This window comes from Lynx canadensis, chromosome E2, assembly GCF_007474595.2.
Source record: "Lynx canadensis isolate LIC74 chromosome E2, mLynCan4.pri.v2, whole genome shotgun sequence".
NCBI lineage: Eukaryota > Metazoa > Chordata > Mammalia > Carnivora > Felidae > Lynx > Lynx canadensis.
The window spans coordinates 53,317,717-53,339,615 of record NC_044317.1 but is presented as its reverse complement, the minus strand read 5'-3'; the positions used below and the strand labels follow the sequence as shown (position 1 = coordinate 53,339,615).

Sequence of the window (21,899 nt, the reverse complement as noted above, 5' to 3'; positions counted from 1 at the left end):
GACATTGGACCGTGTCCTGGAGTCACAGAGAAGTCACTGTCCCCGCTGAGGCCTCAGCCTCTCCCCACCAGAGCCCCTCCCTGGCCGCCAGTCTCTCCCGTCGTGTTGCACACGGTCCCAGAGCCGACCCTCCCCTCTCCACTTCAGGGGTCCTCGGCTCCCCAGGGTCCCAGGAGAAGGTCCCAGAGCCCCCTGCAGCGCAGCACTCCGGGCCATGTGTGGTGTGGTCCCCTTTATGCTTCATTTTCTCCCTGTCCTTCCTGTCACTCAGTCCCAGCACAGTGAATGGTGTCCTGAGCACACCTGTGTTCTGCAGCCCCTCTTTAGTTTCTGCTGTACCCGCCCCCCCTTAGTGTGCCTCGTCAATAAAACCAGAATTTTTTAAAATTTTAAATTAAAAATTGTTTGATGTTTATTATTTTTGAGGGAGAGAGAGAAAGAGACGGCGTGAGTGGGGGAGGGACAGAGAGAGAGGGAGACACAGAATCCCAAGCAGGCTCCAGGCTCCGAGCTGTCAGCACAGAGCCCGTCGAGGGGCTCGAATTCACGAATTGTGAGATCGTGACCTGAGCTGAAGTCAGATGCTCAACCAGCTGAGCCACCCAGGCGCCCAAACCCAGGGAATTTCTAATTGCCCTCCCAGGGGGCCTTGCCCAAGTCCACTGGTGATCCGATGCATGCCATCATCTCCAGCCTCCCCTGCGTCTCGTCCTGGAACAGTGCTTCATGTCACAATCACACAAAACTGTGTCCCACTTTCCAACTCGGCAAGCACCGTTTCCTGTACCGCGGACACTCCCAAAGTCGTCCCTTTCAGTGAACTTTCTCTGGGAAGCTTTTCCAACTTCAAGCTGTCTCTGGTCTCCCCTGGCTGAGTTAGCAGTGGCGGTGGCGGTGTCTGGAACCAGTGTTACCTGGTTGTAGCTCCGCCCCTGTGGTGCGGTAACGCTTTACAATGAGCAGGAACTCAAAAAAAGGAGTTCATGAACGAATGCTAACTCTCTCCTTCCATAGTGAGTCCTAAGAGGATAGGTAAACGGAGGAGCCTCAGTGGTAAACGTTGGAAGAACGGCGAGACCAGTGCGGTTGGAATGGAGTCAATGAGGTCGGGTGGCAAGGAGCAGATGGTGAGAAGGTGAAAAGGTAGCGGGGATGATCTCGGGTAGGGTCTGTTGGACCTGAAGGAGCGAGCGTGGGCTCCGGCGTCCACCAGAGGGCGCCTCGCAGCCTCAGGCTGTTGTCTCAAAACTACAACTCCCAGCGGCCCTCGGGGAGCGCGGCTCTTCTGAAGCGCACGGTGAGGTCCAGCGACCGCTGGGACTTGTAGTTAGCACGGGGACCCTCCGTGGGAGGCCGAAGAACTCTTTTTCAGGTCCCCCAAAAAGTGTGGAGCTGGGTCCTTTCCGCCTTCTTCGGTCTCCATGGTGACGGTTCCGGCGCAGGCCCGGGATTTGGCAGCGGCCGGGGCCCCCCTCCCACTCCCTCCTCTTCACCATCTGCTCCACCTTCACACCTGGCCCGGAGCCGCGGCCGCCGCCTCCGCACCCGGGCCGGGGATTCTGCCGCCACAGGGTGGCGCTGGTGGACGGCTCCGCGGGCTACTCCTCCCACAGACCCGGGAGTCCGGGTCTCCAGCCCCTCCTCCCTCAGATCCTGAGGTCCCGGCCCCCAAACCACCACCCCTCACCAGGGATGCGGGGGGTTCTCAAACACTGGCAAAACTGTGAGCCCCAGGGACCCAATGGGACAAGGCGACAAACGGGAGGCCGCGGTGGGCAGTGGCTGCCGGGCCACCGGGTCAGTGGCGCCCGCCCGCCGCGCCGGCTGCTCCCTCCCAATCCACTTGAGGGCCTGTGCCACATCATGAAAATTTAATCCCAAACGCATTTGCGGCCCGACTCAGGGAGGCGGAGAGGAAAGGAGCACCCTCCCGGCGCTTGGATCTGGAAGTGGCCTCAGCATCGGGGAGAAGGGCTGGTCTGGAGAAAGGAGCAGGGGCAGGATCTGCCTGCGGGCCAGGGACCTAGAAATAGTCCGGGTTCAACCCCAAAGGGGCAGGGCTGGAAGTCAGAGATGGAGTAAGAGGGCGGGGACAGGTCCTAGCAGGAGGGGGCACAACTCAGGGGGCGGAGAAAGAACTCCGGGTGTGGGTGGGGACAGAACTCAGACGGACAGATTCCAGGGGAAAGGGGCAAAAATTAGGGCAGGGACAGATGTCTGGGGAGGGGACCGAACTCAGGGAGCGGGTAGAGAACTCGGGGGAGTGGGGACAGAACTCAAAGGGCGGGTTAGATTCCAGGCTGGGAGGGAATTATGGGGGTCGCAACTGGGAACTGGCATATAACCGTCAGGGGTTAGGAAACAGAGGATGCAGAAACCATGAGGGGCATGCGCCCCAAAGGGAAATAGAGATGGAAGGGGGTAGAATTTTAAAAAGGAAAGATGGAAACAGGTGGATGGAAGTCCAGAGGGAAGAAACTGGGTGGGGGAAGAACAAGAGGGGACAATGGGTGGATCGAAATGGGGAGTTGGAATTCAGGGGGAAAGAATTCTCTGAATGAGAAAGCACCCTCTGAATGAGGAAGTCGGAGCTGAGGGACGACGCGGGATGGGGGTGGAATTCGGGAGGCGGGATGTGGAACTGGAAGGCACAGAAACTCGGGGGGATAGGGCTGGAGAATGAAACGTGGAAGATGGAACCGTAGGGGGCGAAAGCGCCAGGACGAAATTAGGGCGAACTAAAAAGGAGAGGGAAACCTCAGGTGGGCAAGAGAACTCGGGAGGAGAGAAAAGAGATAGAAGGAGCTGGGGGGAGGATGGAAACGGGGGGGGGGGAGTAACTCCGGGAAGGGATAGAATTGGGGCGACGCAACCCGGAGGAGTGAGTTCAGAACCCAGAGGCGTGGTCTTGGAGTGGAAGGGGCAGGAGGAAAGGAGCCGGAGGGCTGCGGGAGGGGGCGGGACTAGAACACAAGAGGCGTGGTCTATCGAGGGTGGGCGGGGCATCACCACCGCCCGCCCCGCCCCCGACGCTGAGTCCACTGACAGCCCCTAGGCAGCCGGCACACGCAGCCTCCTTCCCCCCGAGCGGAGCTGCGGGGCCGGCCGGGCCGGGGCGGACCCCGGGAACCCGGACGCGGCCGCCCGGGCCCGCGGGCGGGGGGATCGGCGGGGGGGGGGAACGGCGGCAGGGGCAGCCACCATGGAGTTCCGTCAGGAGGAGTTTCGGAAGCTAGCGGGTCGCGCCCTCGGGAGGCTGCACCGGTGAGCGTGGTGAGGGTCCTGGGTGGGGAACAGCCCGAGGGTCCGAGGAGGACGCACATTCCCACCTGGACAGAGACGGACAGTTGGACGAGCGATACCCGTGCACGGGGGTTCCACTCATCTGTTCTATTTTCTCCCTCCTCCAACAGTCCGCTCTCCCTGGTCCAGTCTCGTCCATCATCTCATTCATTTTTCCGTGTCCCACCCCGCCCCAGACTCTACCCTTTCCCCTGGGACTGCCTCTTTCCTTCTCTTTGGATCTCTGACCCCCTTCCTCACTTTTGGGTCTCTGTTCACTTATCTTCACTCTGCCTCCTTTCTTAGGATCTTGCCCCCTCTCTGAGTCTCTATTTCCCTTTATCTGCAAGTCTCTGTCCCCCCCTTCTCTCTGAGTCTCTGGCCACTGGTCTCAGATCTCTATCAACCCCTCTCTCTGGGTCTCTGCTCCCCTCTCTTGGGGTCTCTGACCCTCTCCTTCTGGGTGTCTGTCCCCCTCTCTCTGGGTTTTTATCCCCTGCCCTGGGTGTCTCCATCTCCCTGTGTCTTTTTCAGTGTCCATCTCTCAGAGAGTTTAATCTGAAGCTAAAGCGGATTGGGGCGCATTGGTCCTTGTCCTTGGGGAGAGCTAAGCTGGGAGGAGAAGCCAGGGTATCCTGGGTCTCTGGGGGGGAAAGAAGTTGCAGGCCAAAAATTAGGCCCTGGGGTACGGTGGACTTCCCGAAGGATATAGACTAGAGCTAAGAAGGACTTCTCATCATCCAGGGAGATGACCCCAGTGACCTGGGTGTCCCCAGGACAGTCTGCTGGACACCTCCACCCAAATCTCTCACCCCCAACCCCAGCCCTGGCTCCAAGTCAGAGAAATTACTCAGCTGCGGAGAAGCCTAAAAATATCCAGCCACAGTGCGGGGAGGAGATGGCCTCATCAGGACCATGCCCCTGCTGCCATTCCCTCGGACCCTGTCCCCTTGGCCCTGACCCCGTCTTTAGTTGACCCTCAGTGCCTCTCCCTAGGCCATACAAGTCCTTCTCTTGTATTCTCTAAGGCTGTGTTCTCTAAGACTGAACACCGGTCCTCCTTGCTGCGGATCACTTCCTAGCTCCAAAGTTCCCCCACCCTCTAGTAACTGGAAAGATGGGAATAAGGCTGGACAGAAGGGAGGGGGCAGGAGGGTGGTGCAATGGGGGGCGGGGGAGCTGAGATAACCTCACCCCTTCTTTCCCCAATCTTCCAGCCCCTCCCCACCCTTTTTCTCGCCTCCTTTCACGAGTTTCTCAAAATACATCAGTGCGAAGTCAGGAGAGGGAGAGAGCCGTGCTGATGGAGGGGGCTGGAAGGAGGGTGGTGGTGGGAGGGATGTGTTGCTCAGGCCCCCTCCCTCAGCCCCTGCGTCTCAGCTTCTCGTGTGTGTCTGGGCTTCTCAGTCTGTCTGTGTCTTACCTTCACCTCCCTGAGCTGCCTCCTGAGCCTCTAGAGACCCCAGAGCTCAGAGCTGCCCCCAAGACAGTCACCAAGGAGCTGGAGTTTGAGAAGAGCTTTGCAGCTGAACCCTGGGCTTCACTTCAATGGCTGGGGAGAGGCAGAATGCCCTGTACTGGACGTAACACCCTGATTCCATTAAATCCTTTAGACAAAGCTGGGGAAACTGAGGCTCAGTTCGAAAAGGGGGGAAAAAAAATCAATGGATTAATTACAAATGCCGTCATTCGAACCCAGACCAGCCCCTCCCAAGCCTGGGATGGAGGCTGCAGTTTCCTCGAGATGAGTGATCCTGGAGTGGGTGGGAACTCCCTCAGACCAGGAAACAGACGGTCACCCGGAGCGACTTGTGACAAGGACGTGGCAGGGGGAGGGGAATGCAGGAGAGACAGGAGCCAAGGTGCCTCCTTTCTGAGAACCAGGCCTTGGATGGGGCGATGGCAGGGGCCAGGGAACGCTCAGAACCCGTCATCACACTCTGGTGTGTGACCTTGGACCTGCTACTTCTGCTTTCTGAACCTCAGTTTCCCTAGTTGTGCAATGGCAGGAGACTACCAAGGGACATAAGGGGACAGAGGCCTGCGAGAGCAGGGGAGCGGACAGAGAACCGGAGAGAAGCAAAGACAGAGACCCAGGGAGAGGGAGATTGTGACACCTTCTTCATTTTGGTGAACTGCTTCCTAAGCGCGGCGTTCCGGGCACCCAGGAAGGGGAGGAGGACCTCCCTCCAGGCTCTCCCCCTCTCTGTTCTTGTCTTCTGGGAATCACTTGGGTCACTTCATCTCTGCACCCTGGTTCTCTTGTCCTGAGATGATCAGTATCACCTGGCAGTTCCCTCCTTGTAACTTCACATTCTACCCTGGTCCCCATTTTATAGATGTGGGATACTGACACCCTCCCCCCCCCCCCAACCGCCGCAGCCCATTTAGAAAGCCTTGGTCAGGTATCTATCTGACACATTGGAGTATCCACAACGGGTATCAAATTTCAGGGGCTGCAATCACATCCTGAGTTTCAGGGCCCAATAGCCTCTGATGGTAACCCGGGTCAAAGTCTACTCGCTATGGCTGGCAGGTTCCGATGCGGGGTGGGGGCAGTCTCTACCAGTCTGAGCTTACATTCTGGGGCATCTATTCCCCGCCCCCCCCCAATCTGGCTCTCTTTCCTGGTCCCTCCTGGGTACTGCCCACTCCCCCAGTCTCTTTCTCCTACCCCGTTTCTTAGCTGCCCCCCCCCACCTCCTTAAGTTCTAGGATGGGGAGGGTGGCTGTGTTCTCTCATCGCTTCCACCCGCCTCCCCCCAGACCGTCTGGCTGTTCTATTCCTCCCCCGTCCCAGTCTCCCTCGCCTCCATCTGTTCCAGCCCCTTCCTGGGATCCAGCCCGATCCCCTGGCTGCGCACCCGCCTCAGAGAGGGGCCGCATCTCGTGAATCACGTCCCCAGCTTGTTTCTCCTCAGTCCCTCGGTCTCTCCATCTTTCTCTGCATCTATGTGTCCTCTCTTTCGGGTTGCTGTCCTTCTCCATCTCTGAGGTTCTGTCCCCTGCCCTCTCAGGGTCTCTGGTCTGTTCTCCCTTTTCTCTCTGGGTCTCTGTCTCTCCTTCTGTGTCCCTGACCCTCTTTGTTTCAGCCTCTGCCCACCCCCACCCCATCTCTGTCGCCCTCCTTTTGGACACCCTGTCTCAGGGCACCTCTCTTTCCCTGCAGCCTCTCTCTGGGTTTGAGGTGGTTCTCCAAATACCCTATCCATCATCACAGACTCAATTCCAGAACGGGCGGGGGCGAGAGCCACACTGGGGCCTGAGCCAATCCCCCTACCAGGGCCATCTGTCCCTTGCCAGGACACCACCCGCCACTCCCCCTCCCTACCCCCTAGCAGACAGCCTGAACTCAAGGTTCCCCAGGGATGTCTGGCTGGGCTGCTGGATTCCAGGGACCCTGACTTCTCCCCACCCTCAGGGAATGGGCTTCCGGTGTCTGAAGGGAGTCAGCTGGATGTCAGCCCCACACCTGGGGCCTGGAAGCAGGGAAGGGCATGCAGGGGGCAGGAGAGGAGGGGGTCGGTATATATAGCAGACGTGGCTGAGAAGCATCTGTTCTTTTGACACCTTTGCTGAAGCATCTCCTTAGCGCTTTTTGCTTCCTCAAATAGACTCATATCTGGAAGAGGGGGTTGGAGAATCTCTGGGCCTTAGGGTGGGGGCTGGGGGCACAGGTTCTTGGATCACGAAGCGTACTCTGGGGTCTAAAACTCCTGAGTCGAGAGATAACAGGGCTGGGGGAGAAGGAAACCGAGGACCCCCATATCTGAGTCTGCGAGAGAAGGGAGCTGGCAGTGTGAATTCATGGTCTGTGGGGGATGGAGAGAGGGGGGTCCAGATTCCTGGATGGGGGGGGGGCGAAGGGAGTTAGGGCCGGACTCTTGGGGAAGGAGGGAGTGCGGGCTTAGAATCGTGGATCTTGAAAAGCAGGAGGTTTTGCACTGGACTCATGGGGAGGAGGGGGCCGGGGGCCTGGACTTACGAGTCTTTGATTCTCGCTGCCCCGCAGCCTTCTGGAGAAACGGCAGGAAGGTGCAGAGACGCTAGAGCTGAGTGCGGACGGGCGCCCGGTGACGACGCAGACCCGGGACCCGCCGGTAGTGGACTGCACCTGTTTCGGTCTCCCTCGCCGCTACATTATCGCCATCATGAGCGGTCTGGGCTTCTGCATCAGCTTTGGGATCCGCTGCAACCTGGGCGTGGCCATCGTCTCCATGGTCAACAACAGCACGACCCACCGCGGGGGCCACGTGGTGGTGCAGGTAGTTCAGGGGCGTGCCCCGGCACGCCGGCCCACCTGGCCCTGCCCACGCCCCCTGCTGACGTCACGTTCGTCCACGAGCAATCCTGGCTCAGCCCCTTCCCACCGCAGCCAGAGTAGCCCCGCCCATCTGTGCGTCCCCTACGCTTCCCCTCTGCTCTAGGGGGTCTCCTCTTCCTAAGCCCTGCCCCCAGTTAAATGAAGCTCCGCCCCTATTTTTCTCAGTGTAGACTTTGCGCCAGCATTGGGTTCCCTACGTGTTTTGCCCCTGTCCCATTTTGGGCCTCCTAGCAACTTTGCTCCACCTGCCATCCATGCCTGTCACCAGTGTCACAACTTAATCCCAGCCCCATGGCAGGCTCCACCCTGAGTTTTGATCCTGGCGTTTCTGAAGTTCAGTCGCTGCTAAATCCCGCTTCGTTGAGTCCGGCCCTTACCTAAAGCCCGCTTCATCTCAGACTTCTTCCCTATTTAAAAAAAAAAAATCTAAAAAAAACACATTTATTTTGAGAGACAGAGCATGAGTGGGTGAGGGGCAGAGAGAGAGAGAGAGAGAGAGAGAGAGAGACATACCGAATCCGAAGCAGGCTCCAGGCTCTGAGCACAGAGCCTGATATGGGGCTCGAACCCACGAACCGTGAGATCATGACCTGAGCCAAAGTCAGACGTTTACCAGACAGAGCCACCCAGGCGCCCCAGACATCCTTCCTATTTTAATTCCGGTGTAGATCGTGCCTGTGCCCTAGGAAAAACTCCTGATTTAGGCATTGGCCTGCCTGCCTCGCCTCTTGCTCCCTTCCAGTCAGGCCGCCCCTTTGGCTACTTCCGGTCCCAGGCCAGACCCCACCCAGTCACCCCGCAAACAGTTCGTAGGTTGGTTAAGAGGCGTAAGTGGAGAAAGAGTCCCCACCCCATTTATGCGCCCCTAGACAGTCAAAGCTGGGGCACTGAGACAGCGAAGTCTTCTAGGCAGCAGCAGGCCCTGTTGCTAGGGCAGAGCAGCCCCTGGAAGCCCACCCAGAGCAGAGCTGGGAGGAGGACGGCTTGAATTCTGATTGGCAGGTGTTTTGGCGCGAGAGGGGAATCCCTGTTGCTGATTGGCTGAGGGACTAAATCTGTCTGTGCTGATTGGTGGAGGGGCAGAGCCTGGGGGCGGAACAGCTCGTTTGACGTGCCTTTTGGCCCGCAGAAAGCTCAATTTAACTGGGATCCAGAGACTGTTGGCCTCATACACGGCTCCTTTTTCTGGGGCTACATTGTCACCCAGATTCCCGGAGGATTTATTTGCCAGAAATTCGCAGCCAACAGGTACAGGGCTGGGGTCTCGAAGCGGGCGGGAACTACAGTTGTGTGGGTGGACTTAGTGGGTGTGGCCTGGCATTTAGGGGCTGACGGGGGGAAATGGGAGGAGCCTGCGTTAGGGGCGGGGTCTTGGAGGAAGGCGGGGCTTGCGATTGTGGAAGGTGAGACAGAGGTGGGAGCCGGGGGTCTTGGAGAACACAAGGCCTGGCCCGCCGTGGGCAGAAAGAGCAGAATCCTAGCTTTGGCGGGAGAGCTGGACCCTATTCTCGTACTACGGACTCTTCCCACCAGGGTTTTCGGCTTTGCTATTGTGGCTACATCCACTCTAAACATGCTGATCCCCTCGGCTGCCCGAGTCCACTATGGCTGTGTCATCTTCGTGAGGATCCTGCAGGGGTTGGTAGAGGTAAAGCCCTGCTCCACATGACCCTGTGCCTGTTCTGACTCCGCCTCTTCTCGTTGACTTTGGTTTTCTCCTTCCTAGGGGGTCACGTACCCCGCCTGCCACGGGATCTGGAGCAAATGGGCCCCGCCCCTAGAGCGGAGTCGCTTGGCAACAACAGCCTTCTGCGGTGAGAGGAAGGGGCTGGGATCCAGTCTTGCGGGTCTGAGGGAGGAGGGGCTGTGGCCTGTACTTCTGTGTCCCAGAAAAGCAGGGGCTGGAAGTCCACATTCCCGGATCTGAGGATAGATGAGCCTCTTCTACATGTTGCACCCTCCCCCTTAGGTTCCTATGCTGGGGCGGTGGTCGCGATGCCTCTCGCCGGGGTCCTGGTGCAGTACTCAGGATGGAGCTCTGTGTTCTACGTCTACGGTGAGGGTCCGGAGCCTGGGTCCGGGTGGCGCTGGGGCGGAGCGAGGCCGGTCATCGCCTCGCTTCCGTCCCCCTCCTGATCCCCCCAGGCAGCTTCGGGATCTTTTGGTACCTGTTCTGGCTGCTCGTCTCCTATGAGTCCCCGGCTCTGCACCCCAGCATTTCGGAAGAGGAGCGCAAGTACATCGAGGACGCCATCGGCGAGAGCGCCAAACTCATGAACCCGGTCACGGTCCGGGCCCAAGCCTGATGGGGCGGGGGAGCGGTGGGGCAAGAAGAGATATCCAGGCAGGGAGGCAGGAGAAAAGGGGGCTTCGAACCTGCACGGAGTGTAGAGTGTAGATCGTGTTGGGTTGCTGTAGACTCTCAGAGGAGACAGGATGGGGACGCACAGTGGGCGGGGCTAGAACCTAGGAGGCGGGGTTAAAGCCCGGGGAAGAAAGGATCAGCAGGAGCTGAGGGCAGGGCTAGGTTGCTAGGTGGACAGAACCAGTATGAGACGTAGTTAAACCGGCAGAGGCGGGATTCGAGTGTGGGGGGTGGGTTGCTTAGACGGGTGAGTGAGGCTAGAATTAGGGGGCATAATGGAAATGGAAAGAGACTCCTGGGCTCACATTTATGGGTCCCTGAGGGTCATCATGGGGTCCGCACACCTGAGAACCTGAGGGACACCGTACAGTCGGGACGCCTGCATTTCTGAAGTGTCACTGTGAGGCTAGGATGCCAAGGTCCCCACAGGGACGTGGTCAAGCTGGTGCCCCTGCGTCCCCAGAGGTTTTAGTGAAGTCGGGAGACCTGGGTCTCTGTGGGACTATAATAGGGTCCCTGAAGGGACACGGAGAGCACCCAGCCCTGGTCTCGATCTTAGCTGCCGCTCTTCTCCCCCCACCCCCAGAAGTTTAACACACCCTGGCGGCGCTTCTTTACTTCCATGCCAGTCTACGCCATCATCGTGGCTAACTTCTGCCGCAGTTGGACGTTCTACCTGCTCCTTATCTCCCAGCCCGCCTACTTCGAAGAGGTGTTCGGCTTCGAGATCAGCAAGGTTGGGCCCAGGAGGGGAAAGCAGGGGGCGCAGCGGGGGGAGATGAAGCAACCGGGCCCGGATCCCAAGAGGTTGGAACGAGGGACAGGAAGGAGCCAGTGGAGCACTGACCGGGTGGAGATGTCCGGCCAGCAGCCCCTGAGCCCTCGCTCTGTGCGCTCGCTGGTGCAGGTGGGCCTGGTGTCAGCGTTGCCTCATCTGGTCATGACCATCATCGTGCCCATCGGCGGCCAGATCGCGGACTTCCTGAGGAGCCGCCGCATCATGTCCACGACTAACGTGCGCAAGTTGATGAACTGTGGAGGTGAGTGGGGCGGGGCCCCGAGCCGGGTCTGGGACCGCCTGGGCGGGGCGGAACCAGGTGAGGGTGGAGGTGGGGCCAGGGGCGTGTCCAAAAAGTCCCAGCGCGGGCGAAGGAGGGCGTGGATGGAACAGAATCCCTGGCTGCAGTCTCTGGGCCCACCTGGTGGCGGGGGCTGGTGCGTGTGACTATGCAGGGGCCTGGAGCGGAGTCTTTGGGGCGTGGCCTAGTCGGGGCGTGGGGCCACGGAGGACCCAGCTGGGGCGGGGGGTGCTGGCCCCCGTACACCTGGTTGAGGACCAGGGAGGTGAGGGTTTGGTTAGGCCGGGCGCGGGCGGAATGAAGGACGAGGCGGGCTGCACAAAGCCAGGGACCGGCATGGAGGCGGCCGGACTGGGGCGGGAACAGGCTGGAGAGGCGGTGTGGGGAGGCCGGGGCTCAGATGAGACGGCCCTCCGGCCCTCCGTAGGCTTCGGCATGGAAGCCACGCTGCTGCTGGTGGTCGGCTACTCGCACTCCAAGGGCGTGGCCATCTCCTTCCTGGTCCTCGCCGTGGGCTTCAGCGGCTTCGCCATCTCTGGTGAGAACCGCGGATCCGCAGCTTGGCGGACTCTGGACAGCTCTGTAGGGAACTCACTGGCTCAGGATAGGGGACCTTCCAGCCTCGCAAAAGGTGGTCTGGAAAGAGCCGGGGTGGGCGGGGTGGGGGGGGGACGTGGGGGGTGGGGCGGCTCAGTAGGAGTCCCTCTGAGTGAGATTCACTGAGTCAGAGTGACGCCTTCTGGCTTGCCTCGCCAGGGTTCAACGTGAACCACCTGGACATCGCCCCGCGCTACGCCAGCATCCTCATGGGCATCTCCAACGGCGTGGGCACGTTGTCAGGCATGGTGTGCCCCATCATCGTGGGTGCCATGACTAAGCACAAGGTCCGTGCACTGGCCCTGACCCACTCGCCCTCCGGGCTTGTGTATGGCACCTTCCTGACGTGCGACAACCTCTCCGGGCTCCATTCCCTGCCCTCTCCTGGGTCTTTCCGCTTCTCTCTGGATCTCTGTCTCCCTTTCTCTGCCCGTCCTCCCCCCCGCCCCCCCCCCCGCCTTCTCTCTCCCCCTCCTGTTTCTCTGTCCTCTGACCTCACCTCTCCATTGTCACCCCCCCCCCCCCCACAGACTCGGGAAGAGTGGCAGTACGTATTCCTAATCGCCTCCCTGGTGCACTATGGGGGTGTCATCTTCTACGGGGTCTTCGCTTCTGGAGAGAAGCAGCCGTGGGCGGAGCCTGAGGAGATGAGCGAAGAGAAGTGTGGCTTCGTTGGCCACGACCAGCTGGCTGGCAGTGACGAAAGCGAAATGGAGGATGAGGCTGAACCCCCCGGGGCACCCCCTGCTCCCCCTCCTTCCTATGGGGCCACACACAGCACAGTTCAGCCCCCAAGACCCCCACCCCCTGTCCGGGACTACTGACCATGTGCCTCCCACTGAATGGCAGTTTCCAGGACCTCCATTCCACACGTCACTGGCCGGAGTGACTGTCAAGGAACCCCAGTCCTCTCTGTCCTGCTGCAGGCCTAAGAAGCACTCGCCCTCTTCCCCAGTGCTGTCAAATCCTCTTCCCTTCCCAATTGCCTCTCAGGGGTAGTGAAGCTGCAGACTGGCAGTTTCAAGGATACCCAAATTCCCCTAAAGGTTTCCTTCTCCACTTGTTCTGCCTCAGTGGTTTCAAATCTCTCCTTTCAGGGCTTTATTTGAATGGACAGTTCAATCTTTGACTCTCTCTTGTGGTTTTGAGGCACCCTCCCCACCACCTTCTCTTTAACCCCTGGGACTCTCTCGGGTTAAGCCCTGAGATTACTCAGCCTTCCTCTCCTTTCAGAAAAACTGAAGATCTTCCTCTAGAAGTTCCCAACCTCTCCCAATTCTATTTTGCATTTTCCAGGTTGGGTTAACCAATCGCCCGTCCCCGCCATTCTAGGGATTGATTCTCACCAGCGTTTCTGAGGGAAAATGGCGGTTTCAAGCCCCCCTCCCCCCTTCACCCCCTCCCTCCACCAGCAGGTTCTGCTGAAGCACCAAATTCCCCAAGACCTCCCTAGCTTAGCACAATGTCTAGGGAAACAAGATGGCGGTTTTAACACTATGCCTCTCTCCACCCCCATGCACTTTTTCTGACACGTTTTCAGGTCTAAATAGTGGCTGCTCAAGTCCATCCACTCAACGGTGTGAAGCCACCATCACTGAACTTCCCCATGGTGGTTTCAAGATGCCCCTCTTCCCCCAGTTCCTTGCACTTTATTCTCCTGGGTGGTTTCAAACTACCCTCATTTTCTCAGTGGCCATTTGTTGTGTCCCTCAGGGGCTAAATGACTCAGAACCTGGGATCCTTCCCCTCTCAGACTCCCCTCTTTCGGCTTAGAATTTGGGGAACCTATGCAGGAGAAGTCACAGAATCCCAGGAAACGGAATGGGGCTGGGGGAGAGGGGTGTTTTTCCCCGGAGCAGGGTTGTGTCTTTGTGTCTGTCTCTGTGACTGTGAATCCTGCCCTGCCCCACTCCCAATAAAATGCTTTGGTGTTCACACTCAGTCGTCCTTGGCCTTGGCAGTCACAGGAGTCTGGGCCCCCAGCTCCCTCCTCTCTCAGACCCGGTATCCTAGGGTCCCAGCCCCCTCCTCTCCCAGGACTCAGGCAAGAGTACGTGTCTAGCTTTGGGAACAGTTGATTTATTCGGCCGCACTCAAGACGGTGTTCTCCGGTCACAGCGAAAGCTTCTCTGTGGGTGGGACTTCCTATCCAGGAGGACTACTAGGTAGCAAAGCATGCCAGGAGGTCAGGACCTCTGGGTCCTTCCTCGGCCTGGGGACGGCGCAGGTCTGGCGGGACGCGAGCGGGGCTCACACGAAGTTGTTGGGGAGCGTGGCGGGGGAGAGCGGCTCCAGGCTCTGGGGGCGCCTCCCGCAGGGCGGGGGGGGCAGCTTGGGCGGCAGCGGGGGGGTGGGCGGCGGCTGTTTGGTGGCGATGTGTGAAGGGACCCAGGCATCCGGCGCGTAAAAGTAGAGGTCGTAGGGGTCCTTCGGGGCTTCCAAATGCATAACTGTGGGAGCGAAGGGGCGAAGTCATCCCCAGGCAGACAAGGGGCCTGTCCCCTCACTGTGCCGCGGGCCAGTGAGAAGGCGGGAGAGAGGATTACGACTGTTCTTTAGAACCGGGTTTTCAAGTTAAAGGGCGGGCGCCCCATTCCCCAAATGGAAGAGGAGGCGTGGCATCCGCGTAGCAGGGGCGGGGCCCGCAGTGGGGGGGCGGGGAATGCGGGGCTCCGGCCCCGCCCAGGGAGGGGAAAGAGGCGGGGCTCGTAGGGGCGCTTGGCTCCCAGCCTGCTGCAATTCCCAGCTGGGCTGGGGGCGGCGCTGGACGTGTGTGTGTGTGTGTGTGTGTGTGTGTGTGTGTGTGTGTGTAATTTCGGAGAATTGGGGGCAGGATCATGGAGAGGGGTCGGGGCTTCTATGGATCTAGGATGGAGGACCTGTACTTTTTGGCGGGCGGAACCAGGTTAAGGGAGCGTGCCGTCGCTGTAAGGGTCGCTCACCCGGTTCATCTCCGTCGTTTGGAAGCCGGTGATGTGCGAAGGGCCGGTGTCGAGCCGCCCGGCGGTAGAGACACCACAGCAGCAGGAAAATGCCGATCAGCAGGCCGATCCCGGCGAGGAACAGGCAGAGGGCCCCTCCCGCCGCGCCCCGGGGGCGCCCCACCAGGGTCACGCCTGAAGGACGAGGGGCCAGGAATTGAGCAATCTAAACCCCTAGCCCCCTTCTTCCTGAGACCCCCCTCTTTCCTCAGTCCCAACATACCCGTCCTCAGCACCCTCCCGCCTTAAACTTAGGAGCCAGGTCCCCAGCCCGACCTCTCCGAGACCCAGGAGTCCCGGCCTCCAGCCCCCTTCTTCCCTCGGACCCAGGAGTCCGGGTCCTGGCCCCTCACCGGTCTCCTCCACTCGTTCCACCACGATGATAGTGTTGACTCTCTCACCTCGGCTGCGCCGCTGGGGGACCCGTGGAGTGGCAGGGGCCAACTGACTGGGGGACCCTGGAGGAGCAGGGGGGCCCGCAATCCGGGCTGAGGGAAGAAGGGCGTCAGGCCCTTTAGGGCTAGAGTCCTGGGAGGCCTTCAACTCAACTGTGCCAGGAGACTCTGAGGTGGGCAATTTAAGGGAGTCAGGCTGGGTGACTGCAGGGGTTTCTGGTTTGGGATTCAGGGGCAGCTCATTTAGGGCAGCTGTTGCTTCCTCCTTGAAAGGTGTAGTGGTTTCTGAGTGAAGACTGGCGGAGATCTCAGGGTCCGAGGTCATGGGGTTCTCTGTTGCATCTTGGTAGTGGGTTGTGGGGGATTCTGTCTGGGGAATTTCAGTGGGGTTGGGGTTGCTGGTTACATGGGATTCTGGGTGGGGGCTTTCAGTAGAGTCAGGATACAGGGTCTGGAGGAATTCAGAGTGGGGGGTTTCAGTGGTGTCAGGGTTTGGGGTTTCTGGAGTTTTGGGGTGAAGGCTCTTAGTGGGGTCAGGATTTGGCGTCTCAGGGACTTCTGCACGTGAGACTTCGATGGAGTTAAGTTTGGGAATCTCTGGGGATTCTTGGTGTGGAGTTTCTGTAGGGTCAGGGTTTGGGGTTTCAGGAAATTCTGGGTGTGAAGTTTTGGAGGGACTAGGTTTGAGGGTCTCAGGAGATTCTGGGTGTGGGATATCAGTTGGGTCAGGTTTGGGGGCCGCAGAAGGTTCTGGATGTGTTATTTTGGAGGGATTAATTTGGGGGGTCTCCAGGGAGTCTGATATTGAGGTATTGAGTGAGTTAGATGTAGGAGTCTCAGGAGACTCTGGGTGTGGGCTTTCTTGGAGGTCATGGTTGGGAGTCTCAGGGAAGTCAGGGCGGGAGGGTTCAGGGGAAACTGCATGAGGTATTTTGGAGGGCTCAGGATAAGTAGCCACGGGGGAATCTGGGTTAGGCTGGTCTCCAGTGGAATTCTCAGAAGCAGGAGGGGAGGTCTGAGAAGGGTAGCCCATCTCAGGGAGGTCGGAGCCTGTAAGCGGTGAGGCCGAAGGGTCAGCCTTGGAACCCAGCCTGGCGAGGAGGAAGATGAGGACGAAGAGGATGGGGCAGAGGGATTTCATGGCTCTGGGAGACGCCTATAGCTGCGGGGAAGCAGGAAGGAAGGGGTTAAAGTTGGAAGCCTCCTGGGAACCCCCGCCCCCGCCCCTGCCTGGAGGCCACGCCCACTGGTCCCCAGGTGGGCCGTGATCCCGCCCAGCTCCGCGCCAGGGAAAGGAGGACCTAACTGCAAAGCCCTGAAGGCTGTGCAGTAGCTAAGGGAGACTGAGGCGCGGGGCTTCTTGGGAGTCGTAGTTAATTTCCTTATGTATTTCCCCGAGGCAGGGGGTGGGGGGGCAGGAAAATTGGGAAAGAATGACACCTCTCCAAGCCCTCACATCTCCTCAACTTCTATTTCAGAGGATGTAGACCTCCAAGGAGATGCAGGATCCCTTCCTCTCTGAGGGCTCCAGGGACACCATCAGGGCACAGTTGTTTACGCTAAAGCAGGCTCAGAAGGAATGGCTGGGGGTTGGGGGCCCGAATGCCTGGATCTGAGGGAGAAGGGAGATTCCTAGGATCTGGGGGAGAAGGTTGCTGGGGGTTCAGACTCCCTGTTTCCAGAGGGTGGAGGGCACTGTGGGTCTAAATTCCTGGTTCTTTAGAGAGAAGAGGCCTGAAGGTTCACACGCCTAGAATTTTGAAGGGGGGGAGGCTGGATAACGGGGGAGAAAGGAAACAGGAGTATCGAACTCTAGGGGACTTGGAACTCGGAGTCCGAGTCTTGGGTCCTCCACAGATAGGCGTGGAGGGTTCTGGATTCCTTAGCCTTCAAGAGGAGAGAGCTGTGGGGCAGGACTCCTCTAGTCCCTCTGTTTATTGGCGATGGAGCTGAGATCCCAGACTCTCAGGACTGGTCTGAGGCAGAGACACCTAGGTCTGTGCCCAGTGGGAGGTGGAGGCAGCAGATACCTGGATAGGACAGGGTCCCTTGGGGCCTGGGGTCTCTTACCTGCTCAGTGGGGTCCAAGATAACAGCAGGTGAGCAGAGCTGGATGCAGAGATGGGTGAATGTTGCAGAATGGCTCTGGGCGGGGCAGCAGGAGGTAGGGTCCCAGGGGCGCAGATGACGCACCTGACCCCCTCCCTGGGGAGCCTGGGAGCCTGGCGACAGGCTTGTTCTCTTAAAGGGACAGAGATAAAGAACATTGTTTCTGGAATGGGGAAGGGAGTTAGGGCCTGGATCATCTATCCAGTGGAGGGATGTGGCCCAACCAAGCTATCTTTTCTTTGAAACCAGGCATCCAGGCCATCTTGTGTCTCCTACATGCGAACCCAAGAGCCTAGGTCCCTGGTGCCCTTTTACTTCAAGACCCAGGAGTCTGGGCCTCCGGTCCCTCCCCTCAGATCCAGGAATCCAGGTTCCCAGGCCCCTCCTGCCTGGGAGAACTAGGAGTCCAGGTTCCCATGTCTTGCCATTCAGATACCCAGATGGCTGATGCCCTTTGGGACTTCCCAACCTTGGCCTACCTCCCCACTGTGTAGAAAGCACCCTCTTAAGAGCCAGTGTGAGAGGACTGGGCCTTTACAGCACCCCCAAACTCCTCCCCAAGAAGGCTTAAACTGATGCACGGGGTCACTCTTGTCTCTTTCCCCTCTTTGCGGTTTTTCTGACTCCTGATTTTGCTCATCATTTTACCAGCCTTCCTCCCCCCCCCCCCCCCCCCGCCCCATACCCTTTGCCTTCTTCTGCCTTCCCTTCCCTGCCCTCTATCTCTCACTCTATCTTTCTGGTTCTCTCCCGCCCGGATTCATCTCTGGGCATCCCTGTCCGGGCTGGCTGTCCTTCCATCTCCTGTCGTTCTCAGAGCCTCCTCCCTCCACCCTCCATCTCTAGCTGGCTCTTTGTCTTCTTCCCTGTTCCCCCTTTCTTTCCTTCTTCCTCTGTTGCTCCCTTTCTTCCTCTCTGTCCTTTCCTCTGTCACTCTGTCTTTGTCCTTCCATCTCATGGTTACTTCATCTCCGTGTCTCTGCTTCTCTCCATCAGTCCCTCTTCTGTTGCTTTCCCTGTCTCTTTCTCTGTGTCTCTGGCTTCTGCTCTGATGGTCCCTCTGCTGGTCTCTATTTTTATCCCTGTGACACACCTCCCGTGTCCACTTCTCTGTCTGTCTGTCTCTCCCCCTCCTGCTTCCCCTCGGGTCCCAGCTCCTGGTCCCAATTAGTTGGTGGCTGCCAAGGCAGAGGCAGGGCCCCCACTCCTGGCTCCTCATTACCGCTGGCGGCTCCTAATGAGCCTGGTGGAGGGGCTGACCCTGCGCCCCCAGCCCCCTGGTCTGCGTCACTGCCCGCTTCCGGGGGCTGTGGAGGCGATATAAGGGGGCCGAAGCCTCGCTGTCCGAGCCCACTGCGCGGTATCGGGCCCTGCAACCGGGCGCAGGAGGTGGGTGGGTGGTGGGGTCCGGGGTTCTGGGCCAGGACGTGGGCCTCACTGAGCTCTTCCGTGTCTTTCCACAGGTGATGGAGACCCGCCAGGTGCCCAGGAGCCCCCGAGTGCGGCTGCTGCTGCTGCTGATTCTGCTGCTTGTGCCCTGGGGCGACCACACTGCCTCAGGAGTCGCCCTGCCCCCTGCGGGGGTCCTCAGGTACCTGCGTCGCCCCGACTTCCGACTCCCAGGGAGGGGCGGGGGTTCCGAGAGGTGGGAATAGACCCAAAGAGAAAGGCGCACAGAGACTCTAGAGAGAGGAGGACAAGAGACTAGGGGTGGAGAGAGGTGGAGTGTGGACAGGGAATCAGCCCGAGAGAGAGATACAAGAAGATTCAGAGAATGGCGTTGGGAGATTTGAAAGGAGTCCAACAAGCAGCGGCGGATTCATTGCTTGAGCAAAGTTTACTGGGTTCTCAGCGTGTGCCAGGTCGTGCGCTGAGCGCTGGGGGTGGACACACGCATCAGACTCGGTCTCCGTACTCAGGAAGCTTCGAGCCCGGTGAGCAGAGAGACAGAGACCCACACAGAGAGAGACGGGGGACTGAGGACAGACAGCGAGCCACTCCACAGGACGGTGCAGGGACAGGGCTTCGAATTAGACCGCGGGGGGCGGGGGTACAGGCGGCGGCTGGCGGGGGCCTGGACCCGCGGTAACCGCATCTCTTGGTCTCCTGGCAGCCTCCGCCCCCCCGGGCGGGCCCGGGAGGGCCCCGCCACCCCGCTGTCGCGGCGGAGCCTGGCGTTGGCTGACGACGCGGCCTTCCGGGAGCGCGCGCGGCTGCTGGCCGCCCTCGAGCGCCGCCACTGGCTGAACTCGTACATGCACAAGCTGCTGGTGCTGGACGCGCCCTGAGCGCGGTGCCCGCCCAACCTCAATAAAGATCCTCCCGAAAGCCTCGGGTCTGCGCCTCCTTCCTGCGCCCTCCGTGTGCTCGCGCGGGGTCTGGGGGCGGGGCTTGCGTCGCTACTCCAGCGGACCTCTTCCCCGGTTCACTCTCTCTTTGCTCTCCCCACTTTTTTTTTTTTTTTATATCATCTTTCCAACCACCCTCTCCCTCTGGATTTCTGCTCTGCCCTCCCTCCATGCCCCAGCTCTGTCCCCTCCTCTCTGTGCCTCTGTCTCTCCCCACCCACGGGTCTCTGTCCTCCTCTCTGGGTTTCTGTCCCTTTGTGTTTCCCTCTGAGTCTCTGCCCCCTTCTCTTATCTAGGCCTCTGTCACTCTCTGGGTATCAGTTCGCCTTCTCTGAGTCTCTGTACTTCTGTCTTTTTTTTTAATGGAACGCTTCACGAATTTGCGTGTCATCCTTGCGCAGGGGCCATGCTAATCTTCTCTGTATCGTTCCAATTTTAGTATATGTGCTGCCGAAGCGAGCACGTGTCTTTTTTCACCCTCCTGGTTTGCTAACCCTTTGCCTCGTCTCTCTACTCTTCTTTCTGCTTCTAAAACTCTTCCTTCCATTCTAAATCACTTTCTTTTTTCTCTGCCTGATTCCCTCATGTCTTTTCTTTCCTGTGTTGTTTCCGTCTCACCTTCTTCCAGTTCTCATTTTCTCCTTATTTCCACTCTCCCATCACTTCCTGACTTGTTTGGGCGCAGTGGAAAGATCGGGGGCTCTGGTGTGAAGAGGTACCTGCCATTCAAGACCTAGTTCCCCCAAACCTAGCTGTGTGGTATGGGAAGGACCGCTTAATCTCAGCCTTTTTCCCCCCTCATCTGAGGATTAATCCAGATACACCATGAGAAAACATCACAGCACCCGCGAAGCAAAGCGCTTTTGTTGGAGACGGGTTTCTGCCTCTCTAGCAGCAGCTTCCCGAAGTTTGTTCAGGGTTTTCTGACTGCGCCCTTCCCGGGAGATCATCAGGGCGCCACGTTGGGGCGGGAGGAGAGAGCAGAGGGTACCAGGCGTGAGGCTCCACAGGCACAGGGTGCGGGCTCAGGTGAAGCGAAGCAGCAGCTAATCACAATCTGTCTGTTTCTCTGTTCCCGTCTCTCTCACCGGCGGCTTGGCCAACCCTTCATCCCAACCCTCAATGGTAACCATGGCAACCTACTCTTTCAGCTGCACTGACGGCTCTGAGGCGCGTCCCGGGGGCGCGGCTCGTGCGGACCGCGCGTTGATTGGCCTACACAAGAGGGCGGGGCTGGGAGCGTGGGCTCGCGGGGAAGGGGGCGGGGCTGGCGCTTGGTAACTGGCAAGCTCTCCTACAATTTATTTCTGGGAGGCGGACCGCGCCCTAATTGGCCCTTAGACTGCAGGGGTGGGGCTGCTTCTCCGATTCAGAAATACTGAATAATGAATGAATAACTATACTCCTCAACACCAACCCGGGTTGGCCAAATTTCACAAATAAGACTCTAAAAGTCAAGAGTAATTCCCCCAAGTTATCAGCGGCAGTAAAGGACAGAAGGGTAACTGGAACCCAAATCTGTAAAGTCTAGACCTTTCCATAACTCTCATGGAGAAATGGGATTAAAGTTATGTGCAGTTACCATATGCCGGGCACTCCTGTAAATATTGCACCCGCATTGGCTCTTTGAAACTCACAACCCTGGGAGGAGCCTTACAGGCTTTTGGCTGGAGGGCCTGGTGGTTGGGTCTTGGCCTGCGCTCCTTCCATACCTTACTCCTTCTCTAGATGTCTTGACTAGCGTTTGAGGCTTTTCATGAAATGGTGCCTGGAAGTCTTCCCCTCTCCCCTCCCTTTTCCCCAGGAAATTTCAGCAATTCCCCCAAATGTCAATCACCATCCACAGGGAATAACACCTACACCCCCATCTCCAGACTGTGGGTTCAAGGCTGAGGGCTCCAGCCACATCTTGGAACCCTGACACTCACCCCATCCCACAGGGGCTGGGTGTTCCCCCAAACCCACTCCTCCTCCTGGGTTCCTGTTTTGGAGATGCTTCACTGTCTACCAGTCACTGGGTCAGACCCTCGTGCTGTCCTTGCCCTTTCCTTTTTCATCCTCCTTCACAGCCATCAGTCTCTGTCTCCATCCTTCCCACTCTGCCTCTCTGCCCTTCCCCTTCTTTCCATCCACATCCCCAGTGCAGCTCAGGCTTCGTCCTCTGCCACCTGGACCACGGCTCTAGCCTTCTCCCCACCTCCTGCCTCCAGCCTCACTTCGTATTCATCCCCTGTGCAGGATCGAAGCTCTGTCCCCCACCCATCATTGATTCTGCCCTTTCCCTGCTCACAGCCCTTTCTTGGGCACTTGGGATGGTGTTCAAAACCCTTCATGGGCTCTTGCCTCTCTCTCTCTCTCCTCACCACCTCTGTAGCTTCTTTCCTGGCTCCAAATTCCCCTCCCCCCCTTTTTTTTAAAT

General features: G+C 58.8%; 3 protein-coding genes and 1 non-coding gene across 4 annotated transcripts; 2 read left to right on the top strand and 2 right to left on the bottom strand.

Moving 5' to 3' along the window:
- Window positions 1–3,171: 3,171 nt before the first annotated feature.
- Window positions 3,172–13,584, top strand: SLC17A7 (solute carrier family 17 member 7). Its single transcript, XM_030299707.1, has 12 exons — window positions 3,172–3,264; window positions 7,295–7,547; window positions 8,736–8,854; window positions 9,140–9,254; window positions 9,333–9,420; window positions 9,576–9,662; window positions 9,752–9,894; window positions 10,558–10,707; window positions 10,879–11,011; window positions 11,478–11,588; window positions 11,807–11,934; window positions 12,178–13,584. The coding sequence occupies exons 1-12, from the start codon at window positions 3,203–3,205 to the stop codon at window positions 12,469–12,471; spliced, it is 1,683 nt and encodes a 560-aa protein (XP_030155567.1). The 5' UTR covers window positions 3,172–3,202; the 3' UTR covers window positions 12,472–13,584.
- A 313-nt stretch (window positions 13,585–13,897) lies between these two features.
- Window positions 13,898–16,164, bottom strand: GFY (golgi associated olfactory signaling regulator). The gene is made up of 3 exons (XM_030297248.1): window positions 14,982–16,164; window positions 14,590–14,763; window positions 13,898–14,097 (listed from the first exon to the last, which is right to left on the bottom strand). The coding sequence occupies exons 1-3, from the start codon at window positions 16,162–16,164 to the stop codon at window positions 13,898–13,900; spliced, it is 1,557 nt and encodes a 518-aa protein (XP_030153108.1).
- Window positions 16,165–18,598: 2,434 nt separating this feature from the next.
- On the top strand, window positions 18,599–19,420 carry PTH2 (parathyroid hormone 2). The gene is made up of 2 exons (XM_030298441.1): window positions 18,599–18,723; window positions 19,246–19,420. The coding sequence occupies exons 1-2, from the start codon at window positions 18,599–18,601 to the stop codon at window positions 19,418–19,420; spliced, it is 300 nt and encodes a 99-aa protein (XP_030154301.1).
- Window positions 19,421–19,836: 416 nt separating this feature from the next.
- Window positions 19,837–19,943, bottom strand: LOC115503611. Its single transcript, XR_003965446.1, has one exon. It is a non-coding gene; the product is annotated as a U6 spliceosomal RNA (small nuclear RNA).
- Between the last annotated feature and the right edge of the window lie 1,956 nt (window positions 19,944–21,899).

What these genes read in the sequence shown, in the direction of transcription:
- GFY (XM_030297248.1), bottom strand. Translation starts at nt 16,164, where the DNA reads ATGAAATCCCTCTGCCCCATCCTCTTCGTCCTCATCTTCCTCCTCGCC. An exon ending in GGAACGAGTGGAGGAGACCG is followed by an intron (nt 14,764 to 14,981) that starts GTGAGGGGCCAG and finishes CTCGTCCTTCAG; the next exon opens with GCGTGACCCTGGTGGGGCGC. An exon ending in AAACGACGGAGATGAACCGG is followed by an intron (nt 14,098 to 14,589) that starts GTGAGCGACCCT and finishes TCGCTCCCACAG; the next exon opens with TTATGCATTTGGAAGCCCCG.
- PTH2 (XM_030298441.1), top strand. Translation starts at nt 18,599, where the DNA reads ATGGAGACCCGCCAGGTGCCCAGGAGCCCCCGAGTGCGGCTGCTGCTG. An exon ending in CCCCCTGCGGGGGTCCTCAG is followed by an intron (nt 18,724 to 19,245) that starts GTACCTGCGTCG and finishes GTCTCCTGGCAG; the next exon opens with CCTCCGCCCCCCCGGGCGGG.
- SLC17A7 (XM_030299707.1), top strand. Translation starts at nt 3,203, where the DNA reads ATGGAGTTCCGTCAGGAGGAGTTTCGGAAGCTAGCGGGTCGCGCCCTC. An exon ending in GGGGCCACGTGGTGGTGCAG is followed by an intron (nt 7,548 to 8,735) that starts GTAGTTCAGGGG and finishes TTTGGCCCGCAG; the next exon opens with AAAGCTCAATTTAACTGGGA. An exon ending in AACTCATGAACCCGGTCACG is followed by an intron (nt 9,895 to 10,557) that starts GTCCGGGCCCAA and finishes CCCCACCCCCAG; the next exon opens with AAGTTTAACACACCCTGGCG.